General features: G+C 36.0%; 1 protein-coding gene across 1 annotated transcript; it reads right to left on the reverse strand.

Moving 5' to 3' along the window:
• Positions 1-1,132: 1,132 nt before the first annotated feature.
• gsk3aa (glycogen synthase kinase 3 alpha a) lies at positions 1,133-18,199 on the reverse strand. Its single transcript, XM_051137012.1, has 10 exons — positions 17,808-18,199; positions 16,596-16,783; positions 16,061-16,144; positions 14,925-15,035; positions 12,309-12,439; positions 11,116-11,320; positions 10,371-10,466; positions 8,571-8,757; positions 6,942-7,019; positions 1,133-3,418 (listed from the first exon to the last, which is right to left on the reverse strand). Exons 1-10 carry the CDS (start codon positions 18,061-18,063, stop codon positions 3,366-3,368), a joined length of 1,389 nt encoding a protein of 462 aa, XP_050992969.1. The 5' UTR covers positions 18,064-18,199; the 3' UTR covers positions 1,133-3,365.
• Between the last annotated feature and the right edge of the window lie 244 nt (positions 18,200-18,443).

Raw genomic sequence — 18,443 nt, forward strand, 5'->3', positions numbered from 1 at the left:
TTCTGACTGTTTGAGGGTTTTTTTTTTTTTTTTTTTTTTTTAAATTAACCATTGCTCTTCTATAGTATCATACATAGATCATAATAACAGTTAAAACCACAAATTTAGCACCTCAATAACATGGTAAAAATGTAATATGGCTCCTAGGTATTTGTATGAAAAGCACCAGTCTAAATACATTTAGTATAAATGCTTAAACGCTATAGCTTAAATCACAAAAAATACTGTCATTATATTCCATTACTCCTCCTTCAATACATTTAATACGTCTACATTAATAATATAATAAAATTCAACACAAATATACCCATTTTTGTGACCACTGTGCAGTTAGTGTTACTACAGTAAATCTATGGTAAACGATGGCGATTCGTAGATTAAAAGGCCTTCTGACTGTACCGTTGTAAACAATTACACAAGTTTTCAATGTAGTCTCACGTTTGGCCCCACCATAAGTGTACACAAATAGGTAAAATGAAGTCATGTTAAAGGGATAGTTCACCCAAAAATGAAAAATCTGGCATTATTTACTCACCCTCATGTCGTTACAAACCTGTAAAACCTTTGTTCACCTTCAAAATATTTTGGATGCAATCCAAGAGCTTTCTGAGCCTGCATAGACAGCAATGCAACTACCACATTCAAGGCCCAGAAAGATAGTAAGGACACTGATAAAATAGTCCACGTGACATCAGTGGTTCAATCATAATTTTATGAAGCAGCACCACACATATGCATCATGATACACCTGTGAACACACAGCGGAGACACGGAAGAGAAAAAAGGTTACTAAAATATTATTTTTGGCCTCTTTGTGCACAATAAAATTCTTGTAACTTCATAACATTACGGCTGAACCGCTAACGTCACATGGACTATTTTAACAATATTCTTACTACTTTTCTGGGCCTTCAATGTGTCAGTTGTTATGCTGTCATGTCAATGCAGGGTCAAGAAAGCTCTCGGATTTCATCAAAAACATCTTAATTTGTCTTCTAAAGAAGAACGAAGGTCTTACAGGTTTGAAACAACGTGAGAATGAGTAATAATTGGGTGAACTCTCCCTTTTTAATACGCAAGGCATGTAAAAATTCACTTTCAGCACACACACACCAGCACTGCCTCTGAAAACTCAGTTTCGTCACTTTATTAAATGAGTTCAATTTATTCTGACAAGCTCTCTCCATTCGTCTCTCTCTTTGTCTCAGGACACAATTCCCCTGGGCCAGAATGCTGAGGCAGAAAGTTCCAACAATTAACAAAAAAAAAAAGAGGTAATAACAGACAAACGTTTGTATGGTAGTTTTAAGGCAGAGACTAGGGGAGGGCAGGATTATAAGAGCAAAGAAGAAGAGACTTCACAGGCTAACCTTAAAGGGGAGGAAAATAAACTTCAAAGCCAAATGCACATTTAAATATATATATGTATATATATTTTAAAAAATATTCACATTTTCTTAGAGTACACACACATGATGCTGTGGGCTTGATTCACAGATGTCAGATTATAGAGTAGTAAACACATTCCACTGTCTTCGAGGCAAAATTGCCACAAAGAAGCCAATTCACTTCAGAGACAGTCCTTTTCATGAAAAACAGACCGTATGAGCATGGCTTCCAGTGCACCTTTGCAAAAATGTGCTCAAATTGCCAAGTTGAGAACAAAGCGTGACCCTGTTGGACACGCACCTCCCTTTTCCTTGCGAATCACGCTGAGCTTATGAACTGACATACAGTACGCTGACGAGGGTTGCTATTTCACACAAAATAAGTGAAACTTTCAGCCCCAACCTTACAGTGCAAAACAATAAATACTGTAAATGACAAACAAAACGGAGGTCGAGCTCTTCCGAGCTAAGAGAAGACAGCCCAAGAGAGATGAAGGGAGAGAAAGACATGAACGAAAACACAAAAGTGGTACAGTGTCGGTATTTACATCTTACACAGGGCTTAAAAACCGAGGTATATTTACATACAGGTGGGCGGGGCAAACTTGGTCAAGCCACACCCACTAAACAACATAAAAAGACTAATGAAAAAGAACAGGAGAAGAGCATGAGCATCAGAGAAAGTTGGAAGAAGGGCCTTCGAGGACCTCAATAGAGGGTTTATTGAGAGTCTAACAGATATGTTCAAGGGAAAAAAAAAAAAAAAGATTTTGGACAGTTTGTGACGATTTGACATTATGATTTTCAACTCGTGTGCAGATTCACTAACATATTCTAAAACTGTTCTACCACAAAGTCCTTAGGAGTAGCTTAATTTACTGTAAAAATGGCATAGACCGAAAAGCTAAAACGGAAAGGAAACGTACTGAAACACTGAATTATGACGCATGGTTTAGTCTCCAAACCTGACGTCATTTAAAAAAGACTCTGAACGGATGAAGACATTGTAATCTCACAAGCATAAATTAAGCCTAGACCCAGAGCATCATTAACAGTTAATGAAAATTAAATGCCCAGGAATATAAAGTCACTTCAGTACAACAATATTGATAGGCTATTATCTTGCATACCTGCTTCTTTCCCTTCTTCATGGTCAACAAGAGTGTTAAACCTTTTCCCAGCTAACAGGGAAACACCTGCAGATGCTTTCTCGAAAGTCACCATTTTAAAATAATAAATATATTTACTGGAAGGTAAAAGCAAGATATTATTCTCATCTTTTAAAAGACAATAAAATAACTGTATAAAACCACCACATTTAGTCTCATCTCTTTTCCTTGACATTTACAACAAGATACATCATTTACCATGACTCCTTGTTCCCAGTGAATGTATTTTACCTCTAATAGGGATACTGAGAGTGTTACTCCTAAACAAATCAAGGGAAAACATCCACTGATAACGTCGGTTTAAATAAATTAAGATAAAAATTAGACAGAGGACCTGCCCCTAGCCACTGAACCACTCGCATTTGACCTCCAAAACACACGTGGTATTGCGTTATGGATGCGTGTGAGCTTTACTACGGGCGTACGCAGCCATTCTGAGCGCTTTCGAGATTGACTACCTCTATTATCTGAAGCAAATATTAGCAGTATAACATTTTGTCATTGTTGCGTGTGCATGGCAGTGTGTCGGAGTGTGTGTGTGTCCAGAGTGCTTCTCGGTAGACTGCAAGTTTGTTCAACAGTCAGCAAACATTGGGTTTTCCAGCCCGCAGTGCAGTAACTGGTTATTCTGCAACGCCGGACACCTGAATTAGTTCGGTAAATGTGTGAATTCGAGCTATAGGGAGGAGAAGCCGTGTATGAGGTAAAGAGCGTGTAAGACTGTGTGTGTGTGTTTGTCAGAGGGAGAGATGTGCGCTGTGGTGGCTCAGATGCTGTGGTGTGTAAGCTTGTTTTTTTAGAGACAGCCTCAGGTGCTGTTGGTCAGAGTAGATCCGGGCTGTACTGAACCTTCAGAGCCATCTGGCAGAGAAGAGAGGGGACAAAACAAAAAGAGGACATTGAAAAATGACATTTGTCAGTGTGCTCGACAAACACAAGGCATAAACACACATAAAAATGTTATATTCACTAGTGTTCAAAAGGAGTCTTTTTTTTTTGGAAATAAATTAATACTAATATTAATAAATAAAGCAAGTGTGCCTTAAAGGATGAGTTCACTTCACTTAAAAATTTCCAGATAATTTACTCACCCCAATATCATCCAAGTTGTTCAAGTCTTTCTTTCTTCAGTCAAAAAGAAATCAAGGTTTTGAGGAAAACATTCCAGGAATTCTCTCTATATAGTGGACTTCAATGGGAACAAACAAGTCGAAGGTCCAAACTGCAGTTTCAATGCAACTTCAAAGGGCTCTACACGATCCCAGCTGAGGAATCTTATCTAGCAAAGTGATTGTCATTTTTTTTAAAAAGATAAAACTGTATATACCTTTTAACAGCAAATGCTTATCTTGCACTAGCTTGACTTCATGCATTACGTAGGCACGTTGGAAAGGTCATGCATGACGTAGATGGAAGCACTAAAGTGTTTACAAAGTGCAACGTGCAAAGAAAGTAGTGTCGTCACAATACCAAAATTTTGACTTCAATACCGTTCCTGACTAAAATATTTCAATATTACTACTGAACCGATACCACGACCAAAACATAACACAAAAGGAAAAGTAATTGAATAATAGATGATTCACTTACAGTGCTTATAGTTACTTTATCAAATAGGCAAAAAAAAAAAAAATGGCTTTTTTTTTTTTTTTTTTGAGCATTACAACCCTCTCTAAAAACACAGGACTACAGTAAGCAACTACCGAGCCAACAGGCAAGTATATTTCTTTGTGATATTGGTAAGTGAGCTAAAAGGACAAAGCCAAATTAGACATTATTATTGACCTCAACTGCCCCATTAATGTCACAAAACAAATCTTTGACTTATATTTAAGGGCATGAGCTAGGAATGGGTGATGTGATCTTATTTCACGATACAAGTAATTTTATGATATAAAATATAGTCATTTTTGTTATTATTAATAAGAACAAAGAAAAGGACAAATACAATAAAACAGACACAAATTAAATAAACAGTGTTTTTAGGTAAAGTAGGTCTATGGGACACTTAAAACAGTTGGGGACACTTAATTTTAAGCGGTATCGCCAACTTGATTGCACAGGTACTATTTGAACTGAACTGAACTGAACTGAACTGAGCTGGATGATGACGTCACTGAATTCAACGATATCTGCCTTTACCGGAAAATTAAGTGTTTACTGTTGTCCTTTTGCATTACTGGCACACTATTTTCCTATTTAATAGAGTAAAGCTGCTTTGACACTATCTGTATTGTTAAAAGCGCTATATAAAAAAAAGAGAAGAGAGAAAAATGTAAAAATAAAGCACTGCATAGTCTTAACTAGAGGTCGACCGATGTATCGGTTTTGCGCGATTAATCGGCATCGACAGTTAATTGGCGGAACTATCAGTTATCTGCAAACATCCATGCTGACAGTTTTTTCCGGGTTGGGTCCATTGCTGGAGCAGCTGAGAAGGTCATCATTATACAGCAAAGTCCCTATAGTCTTAGTCTTAGGCGGAAATCATTGACAGCACGTACCATTTGTTTAGACACGTGACACTGCGCGCTGCACAGAGCTGGAAACTTCAAAGGCGGATTTAAAACATCGACAACGAAACAATGTGTACAGTATACTGTAGGGCATGTTTTCATGTCATTACTAAGCGATGAATTTGTTGACTAGATGCTGCATTAGTGGAGAAAGGACAGCAGTACATTTTTGCCCGTTTGGCGATCAAATAAAGTCTTGTGGACCACCGTTTGAATCGAACGTGACGCGTCCAGTGTGTGTGATACCGAATAGCTGCGAGTTCTTCTAGATGCGGTGCTGCACTTTTGCGCGTTGTGTGACTAACATATTTTTATATTTTGATTAGATAACCACAAATGTTCTAGAACAGAAGCAGTTAAATTGTGAAAGTACACAATATTCATATGTACGCAATTTCAATACTGTGGCCTTTGTGTGTTAATTTCAGCATTTACTGATATATTTAAAAAATTTTAGTTGCTTTTGTTAACATTAATGAACAATGAACTAACTGTAACGATCTATATATAATTAATATTAATATTTTAATTCATTTATAAAGTATGGTTCAGTAGGCTACTTTTTTTTTTAATTAAATAGTAGAGCACTATTTATTTTCCGTTCAGTATCCATTTTAAAAATTATCGGTCTAATCGGTATCGGCCAGTCCAACCTAGTTATCATATTGGTAAAATCCAATATCGGTCGACGTCTAGTCTTAACTATGAATTAAAAGCTTTTACTTAAGTCATTTGACAAGAATTTTAACGTAATTGTGTGTATTTGACTGTTGAAGCACAATTACTCATGAAAGAGATCTGAATTTGCGAATGCATGCCGTCTGTGAGAGAGGCGGCTTGAGTTCTTTTTCAGGGTTTATTGTGCATAATAACTAATTTTAACATTAAGCACATCCCCTCTTTATTTTCTTATTTATGCATGTTTATTATTCACTCAGAAATTGTCGATAAGTTTAAGCAGTCTGCGTTGCGCAGATATATAAAGTTTGCCACAGCTAGTGTGCATGCAGGGAGTGAAGCAGAGCACTGAACATACACTGTCCTGCTGTCACACGTCGACGCAACTCAATAAATACGGCTCGTTAAAGTGCATTCTTAAAGTACCGGTACTAGAAAAATTTGGAATTGTATTGTTTTTAAAGGTAACGCGATACCTGTTTAGTACTGGTATATCGTGCAACACTAAAAGAAAGTCAAACGCCTTTTACAAAAAAAAGTAAAACAACGTCAGACAATTTTGAAGTTGAAGGAGAAAATGAAATGGAGTTTTTCCATCCTACCCTACCTTTTTGAACTTGAGAATAGATGAAGAACTAACCGCAAGTGGCCATTCCAACGTGATTATGTAATGTGTGAAAAACTGCATGCGCATCACAGGGCTAGTGCAAGAGTATATCATTTTTTTTTCTTTGTTTTTTAGAAAATCACCGATTGTTTGATAGATAAGACCCTGAAACTGCAATTTGGACCTCCAATTTGTTGGTCACCACTGAAGTCCACTATATGGGGAAAAATCTTGGAATGTTTTTCTGAAAAACCTTAATTTCTTTTCGACTGAACAAAGACATTGACATCTTGGATGACATGGGTGAGTGAATTATCAGAAAATTTTTATTCTTGAAGTGAACTAATCCAGGAAGTGTGTGTTACTATATCAGAAATGTCATTTCAGAAGCAGGGAAAGTTACTGTCCAGGAAAGATAACGAGAAGAAGCATTCTCCTCATTAGAATAAACGCACCGATTAATCGTGCACTATAATGAACAGGAAGGCTTTATTAACATTGAGATAATACGATGAGTTCTGATTTAATGTTGTCTTAACCCCACCCACTCCCAGATCATCAGTGAGAATTAGAACAGCATTACCGTTGGAGGAAGCTACGGTTTGTGCGCGGGCATGAGGTGGAATGAGAGTGGAATTGAGCTGCGGCTGAATCATTAGCTCTGAAATAAAGAGAAACACACTCTGTTGACAGAACTCTAAATGGAACAAACAACCAACCAAAAATATCAAATGCTTTTCAACAACAGCTTTTTCACACAAACTATCACCTGGCTGAATTAATAAATAAATAAATAAATTAAAAAATAAATTAAAAAAAAAAAAACAGGCAAAAAAAAAAAAAAAAAAAAAACAACAAAGAAAAGCAACTGGATAAATTTAGAGGGGCTGAGCAAAGTGCTGCTCAAAGTGCTGTCTCCTCTCAATTGCTTGTGTATTATTTAATTTTCTTCCCTGAAGTCCAATTAGGTTAGTCAAGGTTTCTTGCATCAAACGTAGTTGTAATTTAGTTTTACATGACCATTTGCTGCCCTCTCTCTAACCCTTAGATTTAAAGGAACAGTTCATCCATAAATGAAAACTCTGCCATAATTTATGCACTCATGTCTTTCCAAATTTGTATTATTTTATTTTTTCTGCAGATCACAAAAAGAGATTTGTACTGGCTGTGCAATTAATTGCTACGGGGGAATTAAGCTTTCAAGCTTCAAAAGGATGTAAAAAGTATTATAAAATTATTACAAAGTAGTCCAAAGGGCTCCTTATGAACTCTTCTGAAATCATACGATATTTGAAATTTGTTAACTTATCTTTTGCATTTAAATACACCACCGTTTATAAGTTTTGGGTCAGTAGGAGTTTTATGTTATTAAAAGATGTCTTTTATGCTCAAGGCCACACTGTAACATTGTGAAAAATTATTGCAATTTAAAATAACTCTTTTCTTTTTAAATTTATTTCAAAATGTAATTTTTTCCCGTGATGCAAATCTGAATTCCCAGCATCATTACTCCAATCTTCAGTGTCACATGATCCTTCAGAAATCATTCTAATATGCTGATTTGCAGCTCAAGAAACACTTATTATTAGCATCAATATTTAAAAAAATGTGCTGCTTAGTATCTTTTTAGAAACTATGATAGGACAGCATTTATTTGAAAAATAAATCTGTTTTTTAACATTATATATGTCTTTGTCACTTTTGATCAATTTAATGTGACTTTGCTAAATAAAATCATTAATTTCATTTAATTTAAAAAATAAAATTAGAGCCCAAACTTTTGAATGACAGCGTATGTAAATAAATAATATTTGCTAACCTCTGCGGACTGCTTTCTGTACTGTCTTCAATCAGCGCAGGTCAAAGTAAAATAAAGGTGTTGATATAATACATAAATGGGGGTAGTTTTATCTTACTTTGTGACTGCTTCAGCTCTGAACAAGCTGTTTCTGCAGGCTAGTTTAATAAATGGTCTGAGTGCACTGGGGAGGGATTTCTCGTGTTTCCATTAAATGATCCTCACGGCTTGATATACAGTAAAGGCGGATTAAATACTGATCTGAATCCGTGTTTCTGAGTCTGAATAACATCAGGCTGAAACTGACACTAATCCTACAGAAATCTATTTTGCTGAGTTACCTGGATGACATCTACATGCAATCAGTGAGAAGCTTGCTGCAAAGGATATACACGAAAGGCTCCCGTGGCTCACCTGTCGTGGTGAAGTTGAAAAGCGGAGGCAGCTCCCGACCGCTGGGCAGACGCGTGCCAGGTTGGCGCAGCTCGTCAAAGAAGGCATGAGCACAGGCCTGGAGCGGAGACAGTCGTGTCACTGGTGTGTACTCTAACAGCCGAGAGCACAGGGCTATTGCCTCAGGCGGAGTTCTTGGTTTAAACACCTGTGGAGGAATGAATAAGAAAGAGAAATGTCAAACAAGAGGATCAGCTCACCGACAGCTGACTGAAATTAGCTACTCGCTAACAATACATATACAAGGGTTGGACAAAATAATGTGAACACCTGGGAAATAGGCTATTTATATCCGCTTATCAATTGCCTGCTTCCAACCTTCTTAGAATAGTGTCATACAACTTTTGAATAGTCTCCAGCTGGGTGCTGTGACTGTCTATCAAAACATTTGCCAGTTGCTTCAGGTATGTTGAAGAAGAAAATCAGTCAGGTGATTAGTCTGACCAGGGCAAATGTTGAAATTTATATTGGTACTCCAGCTGTTAAGGTTTTATGATCATGGCACCATAGTTTTCATATTTAGCACTGGCATCTGTGATTGCAGCTCTTTCATGGATGTTGGCTTTGTGAAGCTCCCTGTGGTTGTTTTTTGTGGAAACAAGTTCTTGAAAGTGAATATTGAGGTTTGCTGTTGAAGTACTGCAGTGAATGTGTGTTGTTTGGACACAATCCTTGTTAGTGTTTGATGGTTCCCAGAAACACAAAGAAAACAAAAGTAACAACTTTATTCAACAATTTCTTCTCTTCCACGTCACACTTGCAACGAATGTCTTACAGGTTTGGAACGACATGATGGTGAGGAATTAATAACAGAATTTTCATTTTTGAGGGAACCAAACAATTGGTCTGTTAAGGTTAAAGATGTCCCTGCAAAACAAAATCATAAAACCATGATTTGCCCTTTTTGGAAGTTTGACCGGTCACCCATTTTACCCACTGCTTGTAATAAACATTGATTAACACAACTTAGACTACACTGATTTATAAACTACAGAATATAGACAATGATAAATAAAGATAAATAAAAGGTAACTGCAACTGCTGAATTTGGTAAACTTGTCAAGTATAAAACTAGGGTTGCACGATATTGGATTTTTGCCGAAAGCGATATGCCGATATTTTTCCAAATCATTTTGGCCAATAGCTGATGCCAAGTCTCTCCAGTGCGGAAAATATAAGCAAATTATTTTTAATTTTACTTTTAATTTTAACTTGTTTGTTAAATTAAATAAACAATACTGAAGTTCTTTTATGATGACAGTACCTTGAAGCTTTGAAAAAAAACTATAAATAAACTATATATTAACCGCTGTATTTATTTATTTATTTTCCAGAAAAATGCAGTGGTAATCTTAATTTTTTTTTTATTTAATTTTTTTTTTTTAAACATTTGTAGATGGTCTAAAGCAAAAGAGTTGTAAAAATTCTGAAAATCTTTTAGAGGTCATAATTTGTTTAAAAAAAAACAAAAAAAGTAACATTACACATGAATAAATCAGTATACATAAACTTATTTAATTTACAAGTGTTCATGCTTGCTTTATTCAGAAACTGAAACTGTTATTTGTGTATTTTATTTTTGTTTTATTAGAAGTAGGCCAACAACACCCCCTACGGAATTAAAACTAGAACAAGCAGTAAACTTGCAGATTGTCAAAGTTGTTACTTGAGAAAATTTATAAGGCAGTTTTGTAACACAGCTAACCAATACCTCATGGCTTTGGATGTAGATGTGAGTCAGATACTGGTGTGAGATTTTACCTTGGTCCATGGATGTGCTTTGATCTGTGGGAATTTGAACTCTGTGTAGTTGGGGTTCATTTCACGGATCTGTTCTCTTGTGGGGGTTCCAAGTACCTGAGCAGACAGACAGAAACAACAGTGAAGTATGCTGGTTTAAAGTTAAAAAAAAAAAAAAAAGTCTGCTGAATAAATTAGCAAATTTATTAAAATGCAAAATTGAAACAAACATTCTGATTGATTGGGGGGGGAGCACTCTTACGCTCACCAAGGCCACGTTTATTTGATCAAAAATACAGAAACAACAGTAATATTGCGAAATATTATTACAATTTAAAATGACTGTTTTCTATTTGAATATATTTTAAGTATAATTGATTCCTGTGATGCAAAGCTGAATTTTCAGCATCATTACTCCAGTCTTCAGAGTCAAATGATCCTTCAGAAATCATTGTAACATGCTGATTTGATGTTCAAGAAAGATTTCTTATTATCATCCATGTTGAAAACAGTCATGTTTAATTTTTTTATGGAACCTGTAATGCATGAGAAAAAAAAAAAAACAGCATTTATTTGAAAACAAATCTTTTAGAACATTCTAAATCTTTTTACTGTCACTTCCGATCAATTTAATGCATCGTTGGTAACTAAAAATATGCTTATGCTGATTACCACAAAAAATGTAATGATGCTTTTAAGGACATACTAAATCATCTTGCTTAACAGTGTTAAATGAAACCTACAAGTAGCATAAAAATAGTTTTACCTTTATGATCTCCACTAGCTGGTCCACACCACTGTCTCCAGGGAAGATGGGCTGCCCCAGCAGCAGTTCGGCCAGCACACATCCGGCCGACCAGATGTCAATGTTAGAGGTGTAGTCTGTGGCACCAAAGATGAGCTCAGGGGCGCGATAGTATCGTGAGCAGATATAAGAGACGTTGGGCTCACCCCTCACCAGCTGCTTGGCACTGAGAGAGACAGATTTGAATTATGAGAAATACTTTAATCAGTCAGTAAGTATGAAAAAATTACAGATTTATAGTTCCTCAATAAAACAAACCCCAAATCCAGCTCAAAACTATAAAAATCTTCCTCCATCCCAGTACAAAAGGGTGTATTTCACCACTATTGTTTAAAAGTTTCTGTACTGAATGCTTTGATTGTTCAAAATGAAGCGAGTAAAAATGAATGCACTAAAACGTGTCTGAATGACAAATGCAGGGAAAACAGCTCCCAAATTCAATACAGCTGTTTCACATTCAAACACCATGATTATTCCAGTCTGATGTGCATCTCTTCGCTCTGCCAAATAACTATTTTCAAGCTTTTGAGTTGGCAAATTGTCCACTTTTTTTACAGACACAAAAAGCAGTGTTCATGTTCGCTCAAAAGAAAACCTAACGGCCTGAATGCCATCAAGTGCCTTAAACAATCACAAATTAAATACTTGAGATAAATTAAACAAATGTGGTCTGAATTACAGTGGTCAACATGTCTGCATATCATCCAACGATTCAAGTGGTTCTCATAAAAACGGCGTGGTTTTAATAGGAATCCATCGGAAAAAGCAGCCAGAGTTTTGCCTGGAGGACTAAGGATCAAATCAAAGAGACAATCTGAACGGCACCATCAATACTTGAATGCATATTGCTTTTGTCAATGAACCGTGGACTAGAACAATGGCAATTGCTAACATATTTAACAATGCACTATTAGAAGCAAATATAACGTACAAAGACTGGAGGCAGGGCGAGATAATCCATCCCCAATACACATCAAATCTAGACACCAACTAAGGCCTACACTTACAAAGAGGTGCACTCTCAAAATATAATGACTATTATAGTGTAACACCCATTAAAACTGCACATAATGTTCACTGGCGGGCAGAAGGACACATCTGAGAAGCCATCACATCCACCCGCTCGCTCGCCATCTCTCTCACACAGCACTGACCTGCCAAAGTCACAGAGCTTGAGAACAGCTGTTTCTGGGTCCACCAGAAGGTTCTGTGGTTTGATGTCTCTGTGACACACGCCCTGGGAATGGATGTAGGCCAAACTGCGGAAAAGCTGATACATATACACCTAAGAGAAAACAAGAAGACAGGTAAGCATAAATATCTTTATATTAAAGAAAAAGGCAATATCTTAATCAGCCTCCATTTTTATATTAATAAAGACTGATTAATGAAATTAACAAAGTTTTTGAACGGTAAGATTTGGAAAGTTTTTTTTAAAGAAGTCTCTTCTGCTCACCAAGCCTGCATTTATTTGATTCAAAGTACAGAAAACTGTAAAATTTTGAAATATTTTTACTATTTCAAATAACAGCTTTATATTTTAATACATTTTAAAATGTAATTTATTCCTGGGATTTAAAAGCTGAATTTTAAGTATCATTACTCCAGTCTCATGATCCTTCAGAAATCATTCTAATATTCTGAGTCGCTGCTCAAAGAATTATTATAATTACTGTTGTTGCTGTTTTTGTTGTTGAAAAAAGCAGAGTAGACTTTTTTCACGTTTCAAATGTCCTTACCATCACTTTTGATCAATTTAAAGTATCCCTGCTAAATAAAAGTATTAATTTCTATCATTTCTTTCCCAAAAAAAAAAAAATTTAAATTATACTGACTATATGGTATAGTGTGTAAAATGTTATAAAAGCTTTTTATTTCAGATAAATGCTGATCTTTGGATCATTCTATTAAAAGAATCCTCAAAAAATTGTAAAACTGTTTTAAATGTTGATAACAATAAAATGTTTCGTCAATAGCAAATCAGCATATTAGAATGATTTCTGAAGGATCATGGGACACTGAAGACTGAAGTAATAATGCTGAAAATTCAGCGTTGATCACAGGAATAAATTACATTTTAAAATATATTCAAACAGAAAACAGTTATTTTAAAAAGTAAAAATATTTCAAAATTTTACTGTTTTTGCTGTACTTTGGATCAAATAAATGCAGGCTTGGAGTGCAGAAGAGACTTCCATAAAAAAATAAAAAAAATAAAAACTTGACACAAATGCAAAATTGTACATTTCCACCCACACACATTAAAGGAGAGGTTCACTTCCAGAGTAAAAATGTACAGGCAATTTACTCACCCCCTTGTCATCCAAAATGTTCGTGTCTTTCTTTCTTCAGGCGTAGAAGAAATTATATTTCTTGAGGAAAACATTTCAGGATTTTGCCTGTGAGTTTGAACTTCCAAAATGCAGTTTAAATGCAGCTTCAAAGGGCTCTAAACGATCCCAGCGGAGGAAAAAGGGTCTTATCTAGCGAAATGAACAGTTATTTACCAAAAAAATAATTCTCTGCGATGCACATGCGGACTTTGTAATCCAGGTCAATACAGTTGGGGTAGGTCGAAAAATTCCCATCTCATTTTCTCCTCCAACTTCAAAATTGTCCTACATTGCTGCAGAAGTACTGACCCAGTGTTTATAAAGTGAACATGCAAAGGAGATAAAATGCCCTTTCCAAAAAAAAAAAAAAAGGTAAAACAGCAATGTATTTTGAAGTTGGAGAAGAAAATGAGACGGGAGTTTTTCAACCTACTCTAACTATATTGACCCAGACTATAGAGAGTTTGCATGCATCAGAGAATAGGCGAGTGTTTGAGGTCAAAAAGTATAGAAATTGTACATTTTAGGGGGAAATAACTGATCGTTTCACTAGAGAAGACCCTTCTTCCTCAGCTGGGAACGTTTAGAGCCCTTTGAAGCTGCATTTAAACTGCATTTTGAAGTTCAAACTCACAGGCACCATAGAAGTCCACTATATGGAGAAAAATTCTGGAATGTTTTCCTCAAGAAACAATTTCTTTAGGACTAAAGAAAGAAAGACACGACATCTTGGATGACAAGGGGGTGAGTAAATTATCTGTAAATTTTTGTTGAACTTCTTTAGCCCATTCTGGCAAAATTATTATAATATACACTTTAAAAAATAAATAAAAAATAATATAAATAAACAAGCAAATACTAATACAAATACTAATGACTAATTTCAAAGTGAAAGAGAATATTAAGCAGGAAATATTCAATTTTATCTATTTTGCAAATTCATCTATTTTGATTTGACTGGATTGTGAAACACAGTCTGTTTATTTCCTGTTCATATTGCTTTGGTTATGTCAGCAAAAATAGAAGTTGTCACAGGGGTGTGAAAAGTAATTATTAAAGCAATAAGCCTTGAGAGGCTGTTTGTCAGCCACAGTGGCATAATAAAAGACATAATAAAAGAAAATCTAATAAACCAGTAACAATAAACAGTTAAATGTATTAATCATGACTGAATTAACTCTTCTGCCATCTAATATAGTTCTAACTGTAGTAATATTAGCCTAACTGGAAGCTGCATAAGTTTGCTAAATATGGTAACAACTCAAATGTGCATATCTATTCACGTATTACAAATATAGCTCATCTGCAGCATGAACTGATGAACTGTTTATAATAAGACCAATGACATTCATTAAGAGAACGAAAAGGGTAAATGTTGATTTGTGTTGCCTTGTCGAAATGTCAAGAACTAAAGTACGTTTGCTCAGTCAACTTTACCTTCACATAAAAGATGGGAATAATGGTTTTAGCTTTGCTGAAGTGTCGTGCCACCCTGTAGACGGTCTCAGGCACGTAGTCCAGCACCAGATTGAGGTAAACCTCATCCTTCTGTGAAATAAAGACACATTAATCTCTGACAAACAATAACCTGCCAAATCCAAATCCTTGTCTCATTTTTTCAACATTTAACCAAAGACTTCCCAGAAGTGTGGAGGTTGTTATAGCAGGACCAACTTATTATTTATGCCCATACATTTAACAAGCACATACTTCTGTCAGTAGAACAGGCTATCATAAAGGAAAGCGTCATCATTATCATTTTAGCTACAACAATCTGAACCTAATTCAACAGATGAAGAGTTTATTGGCAAAAAAAGAGAACTCCGGGGGTTTTTAAATTTTAAAAGTTTTTTATTATGTCATAACGTTTTTACTGTTTTATTGTGTTAGTTAGCTGTTAGTGCTAGTTAGTTACTTTAAATCAAAATAATCCAGATGTTCATGTCTTTCTTTCTTCAGTCATAAAGAAATCATGTTTTTTTGAGGAAAATATTTCAGCATTTTTCTCCATATAATGGACTGCTATGGTGCCCCGATTTTGAACTTCTAAAATGACCGAATGTAAATAACCGAACGTTTCGCTAGATAAGACCCTTCTTCCTCGGCTGCATTTGGGATCGTTTGAAGCCGCATTTAAACTGCCTTTTGGAAGTTCAAAATCGGGGCACCATATCAGTCCATTATATGGAGAAAAAAAAATGAAACGTTTTTCTCAAAAAACACGATTTTTTGAAAAAAGACTGAAAAAAGAAAGACATGAACATCTTGGATGACAAGGGGGTGAGTACATTATATGTGAATCTTTGTTTTGGAAGTGGACTTCTTTAATGATAATGCAAGAACAAAAAATAATTTACTGGTCTTGACTGAATGTCTTTTGTAGCTTTAATGAGTTACACTTATATAAATATATATAATTTTATTTATTTGTTTGTTTTTATTTTTACATTTCTTTTAAAATATAAATATAACTAATTAATGACCCTAAACCTTTAAACAGTAGTGTACATACCGATTTCACTTTAAGGTATAATATAGAGCTTTGCAACAAATGTCAGGGTTTTTTTTTTTACCTTCTCTCCACTGCAATAGAAGAAATAGCGCAGCCTCACTATATTGCAGTGGTCCAGTTTTCTCATAATCTGAAGTTCTCGATTCTTCATAAACAGAGAAAAAGACTGTTAGCATCTTTCAGGGAAAAGACACACAATATTTACAAGCAAGCAGTCACGACAGTACAATTCCCCTACAGAGGCCTGGGTTTAAGAGCCTTGTTCAAGGGCACAGTGTTTGCTACGGAAGTGGACAGCACATGCAGATCATGGAAAACAGTTAGCAGTTTTAGGATAAAATATAGAGTGGTGCTGGTCATATAACATAGTGGTGAGATATTCAAATCAGGATAAGAGACAGAGAAGTAATGTAAACTGACTGTCAAGTATCATACAAAGAACCGGACACAGTTTTAGTTTCCGTAATATTTACATCTAAAACTGGTGCATAATCAGTGTTATGTCAATATTTATATACTATTATAGTTTAAAACATCTTAAACTTTATTGAAATCAAGTTTTTATACACTTGCGTGTATTTAAGGGTGTGTCATACCTTAAATCGCTTATCCTGAAGTACCTTCTTGATGGCCACCCACTCCTGAGTGTCAATGAGGCGTGCCTGATACACAACGCCAAAGGAGCCATTACCGATCACCTTGATATCAGTGTAGGACACTTCCTGCGGGCGATCCGGGCCCTGCCCTGGTGTGGCAACCACTGTGGTCACCTTCCCACTGTCTCCTACAACACATTTGAGACATTAGATCTGATTGTTCCCAGGAAATTTTGGTTAGGAACAATGTTCTTGCAGCAATTAGCATAGCTTTCTGAATGAATGTATTCTCAGAAATAAATATATTCATACCTAATTCAAAACATTATGTTAAGGAAATATATTCACATATTATGACTACAAAAGATCATTTAACAAACATCTAGTTGTATAAAAGCTGTAGACTTTATATGCATATTGGACATAAACGTAAAAATAAAGTGCCTCATGCAAGTGTACTTAGTAAAGACTAAAAACAGTGTATCTGTGAGTGTATATGAAACATGGCACCTGTATCACTAAATACAGGTTTGACCTGTCTGTGTCCTTCACACAGGACATTATGACAGTAGGTGTGTCAGGACAGGTAGTTACCACCTATTCAACATGCCCTACAACCTAGCAAGTTGCCTAGTAAAGCATTTAAACAATCTCTTTAATAACATAACCTTGGAGACACATACTTGTCAACCAGTTATTCTCAAGTTTATAATAGTGACTCAAATTCTAGTATGCTGCTTACCTAAGCAACATTATCCATATTTACACTAACGTTACACAACTGACTAGAGTACTACCATGTTTTCTGACATCCTACCATGGTAAAGTCGTGTTATTTTGGGGTATGCGACCATGGTAATACTGTTTTCTCTAGTAGCACCATTGTATATAAATACCCATGCACATAAATATGGAAATCAGTATCATCTTATATAAAAGTACCATGGTATTAGCATCACTGTACCATGGTAACACCATAGGATTTTTTTGTTAGCGTCCCAAAATGCTGTCAGCTGCTTTTACCACACAGTCGGTATTTCTCGGTTTATAATTTAACTTAAAATTGTGATCATTTTCCTTGGTTAGCCTAGGCTAGTTTCGTGAAGATGACATAACTGTCATTATCAAGAACACACAGGTGTGTTGTTTAATTATATACACAATACGTCCATTAAACACTCATAACTGAGATAACTTCGCTTGTATACTCACTAGATAGTTTTAAATTTGCGCAAGCAGATGAACTGTCCGCCGAGGCCTGTGAGACCCCGGGCTTTCCTGTGTTGCTCCCCACGACAGCGGCGGATCCGGCGGATGCTGCAGCGGCTCCGGACGCCCCCTGAGGCTCAGCGAACGAGGTCGTCCTGGGCCGCCCGCTGCCGCTCATATCGGACTGAAAGTGTGCCGAGGCTGTGGGTCGAGGATCAGCGGTTCCCTCGTCGACGTGGCCTCGTGCGGGGTGAAACATTGGGTTAAAAACGAAAAGATGACAAACCTTTTTGCCGCGACCCTCAGCGATCACCCACTCTCTCACGCGCTGAGAATACGCGCAGCCTCATGGGGAATGCAGTTCGGCCGCGCTATATTGATCCGGACTCCAAACAACTACAGCAGGTGTCACACCTGATGAGAGGGGTCACTATCTGCCTCTAACTTTATTATGCACACTTAGTTATTTTTGTATATTAATAATAATAATAGTAGTAGTAGTAGTAGTAGTAAGTAGTAGTACTAAAGAAATAACTAAAAAATAAAGCATTAAAATAAATTAAGATAAAATGCATATTAAAACCAATAAAAGCCTAGTTAATTATGGTTCTTAAGACTTTTTCTAACAGACAGATGACA

The sequence above is a fragment of the Labeo rohita genome, chromosome 19 (assembly GCF_022985175.1).
Source record: "Labeo rohita strain BAU-BD-2019 chromosome 19, IGBB_LRoh.1.0, whole genome shotgun sequence".
In the NCBI taxonomy this organism is placed as follows: Eukaryota; Metazoa; Chordata; class Actinopteri; order Cypriniformes; family Cyprinidae; genus Labeo; species Labeo rohita.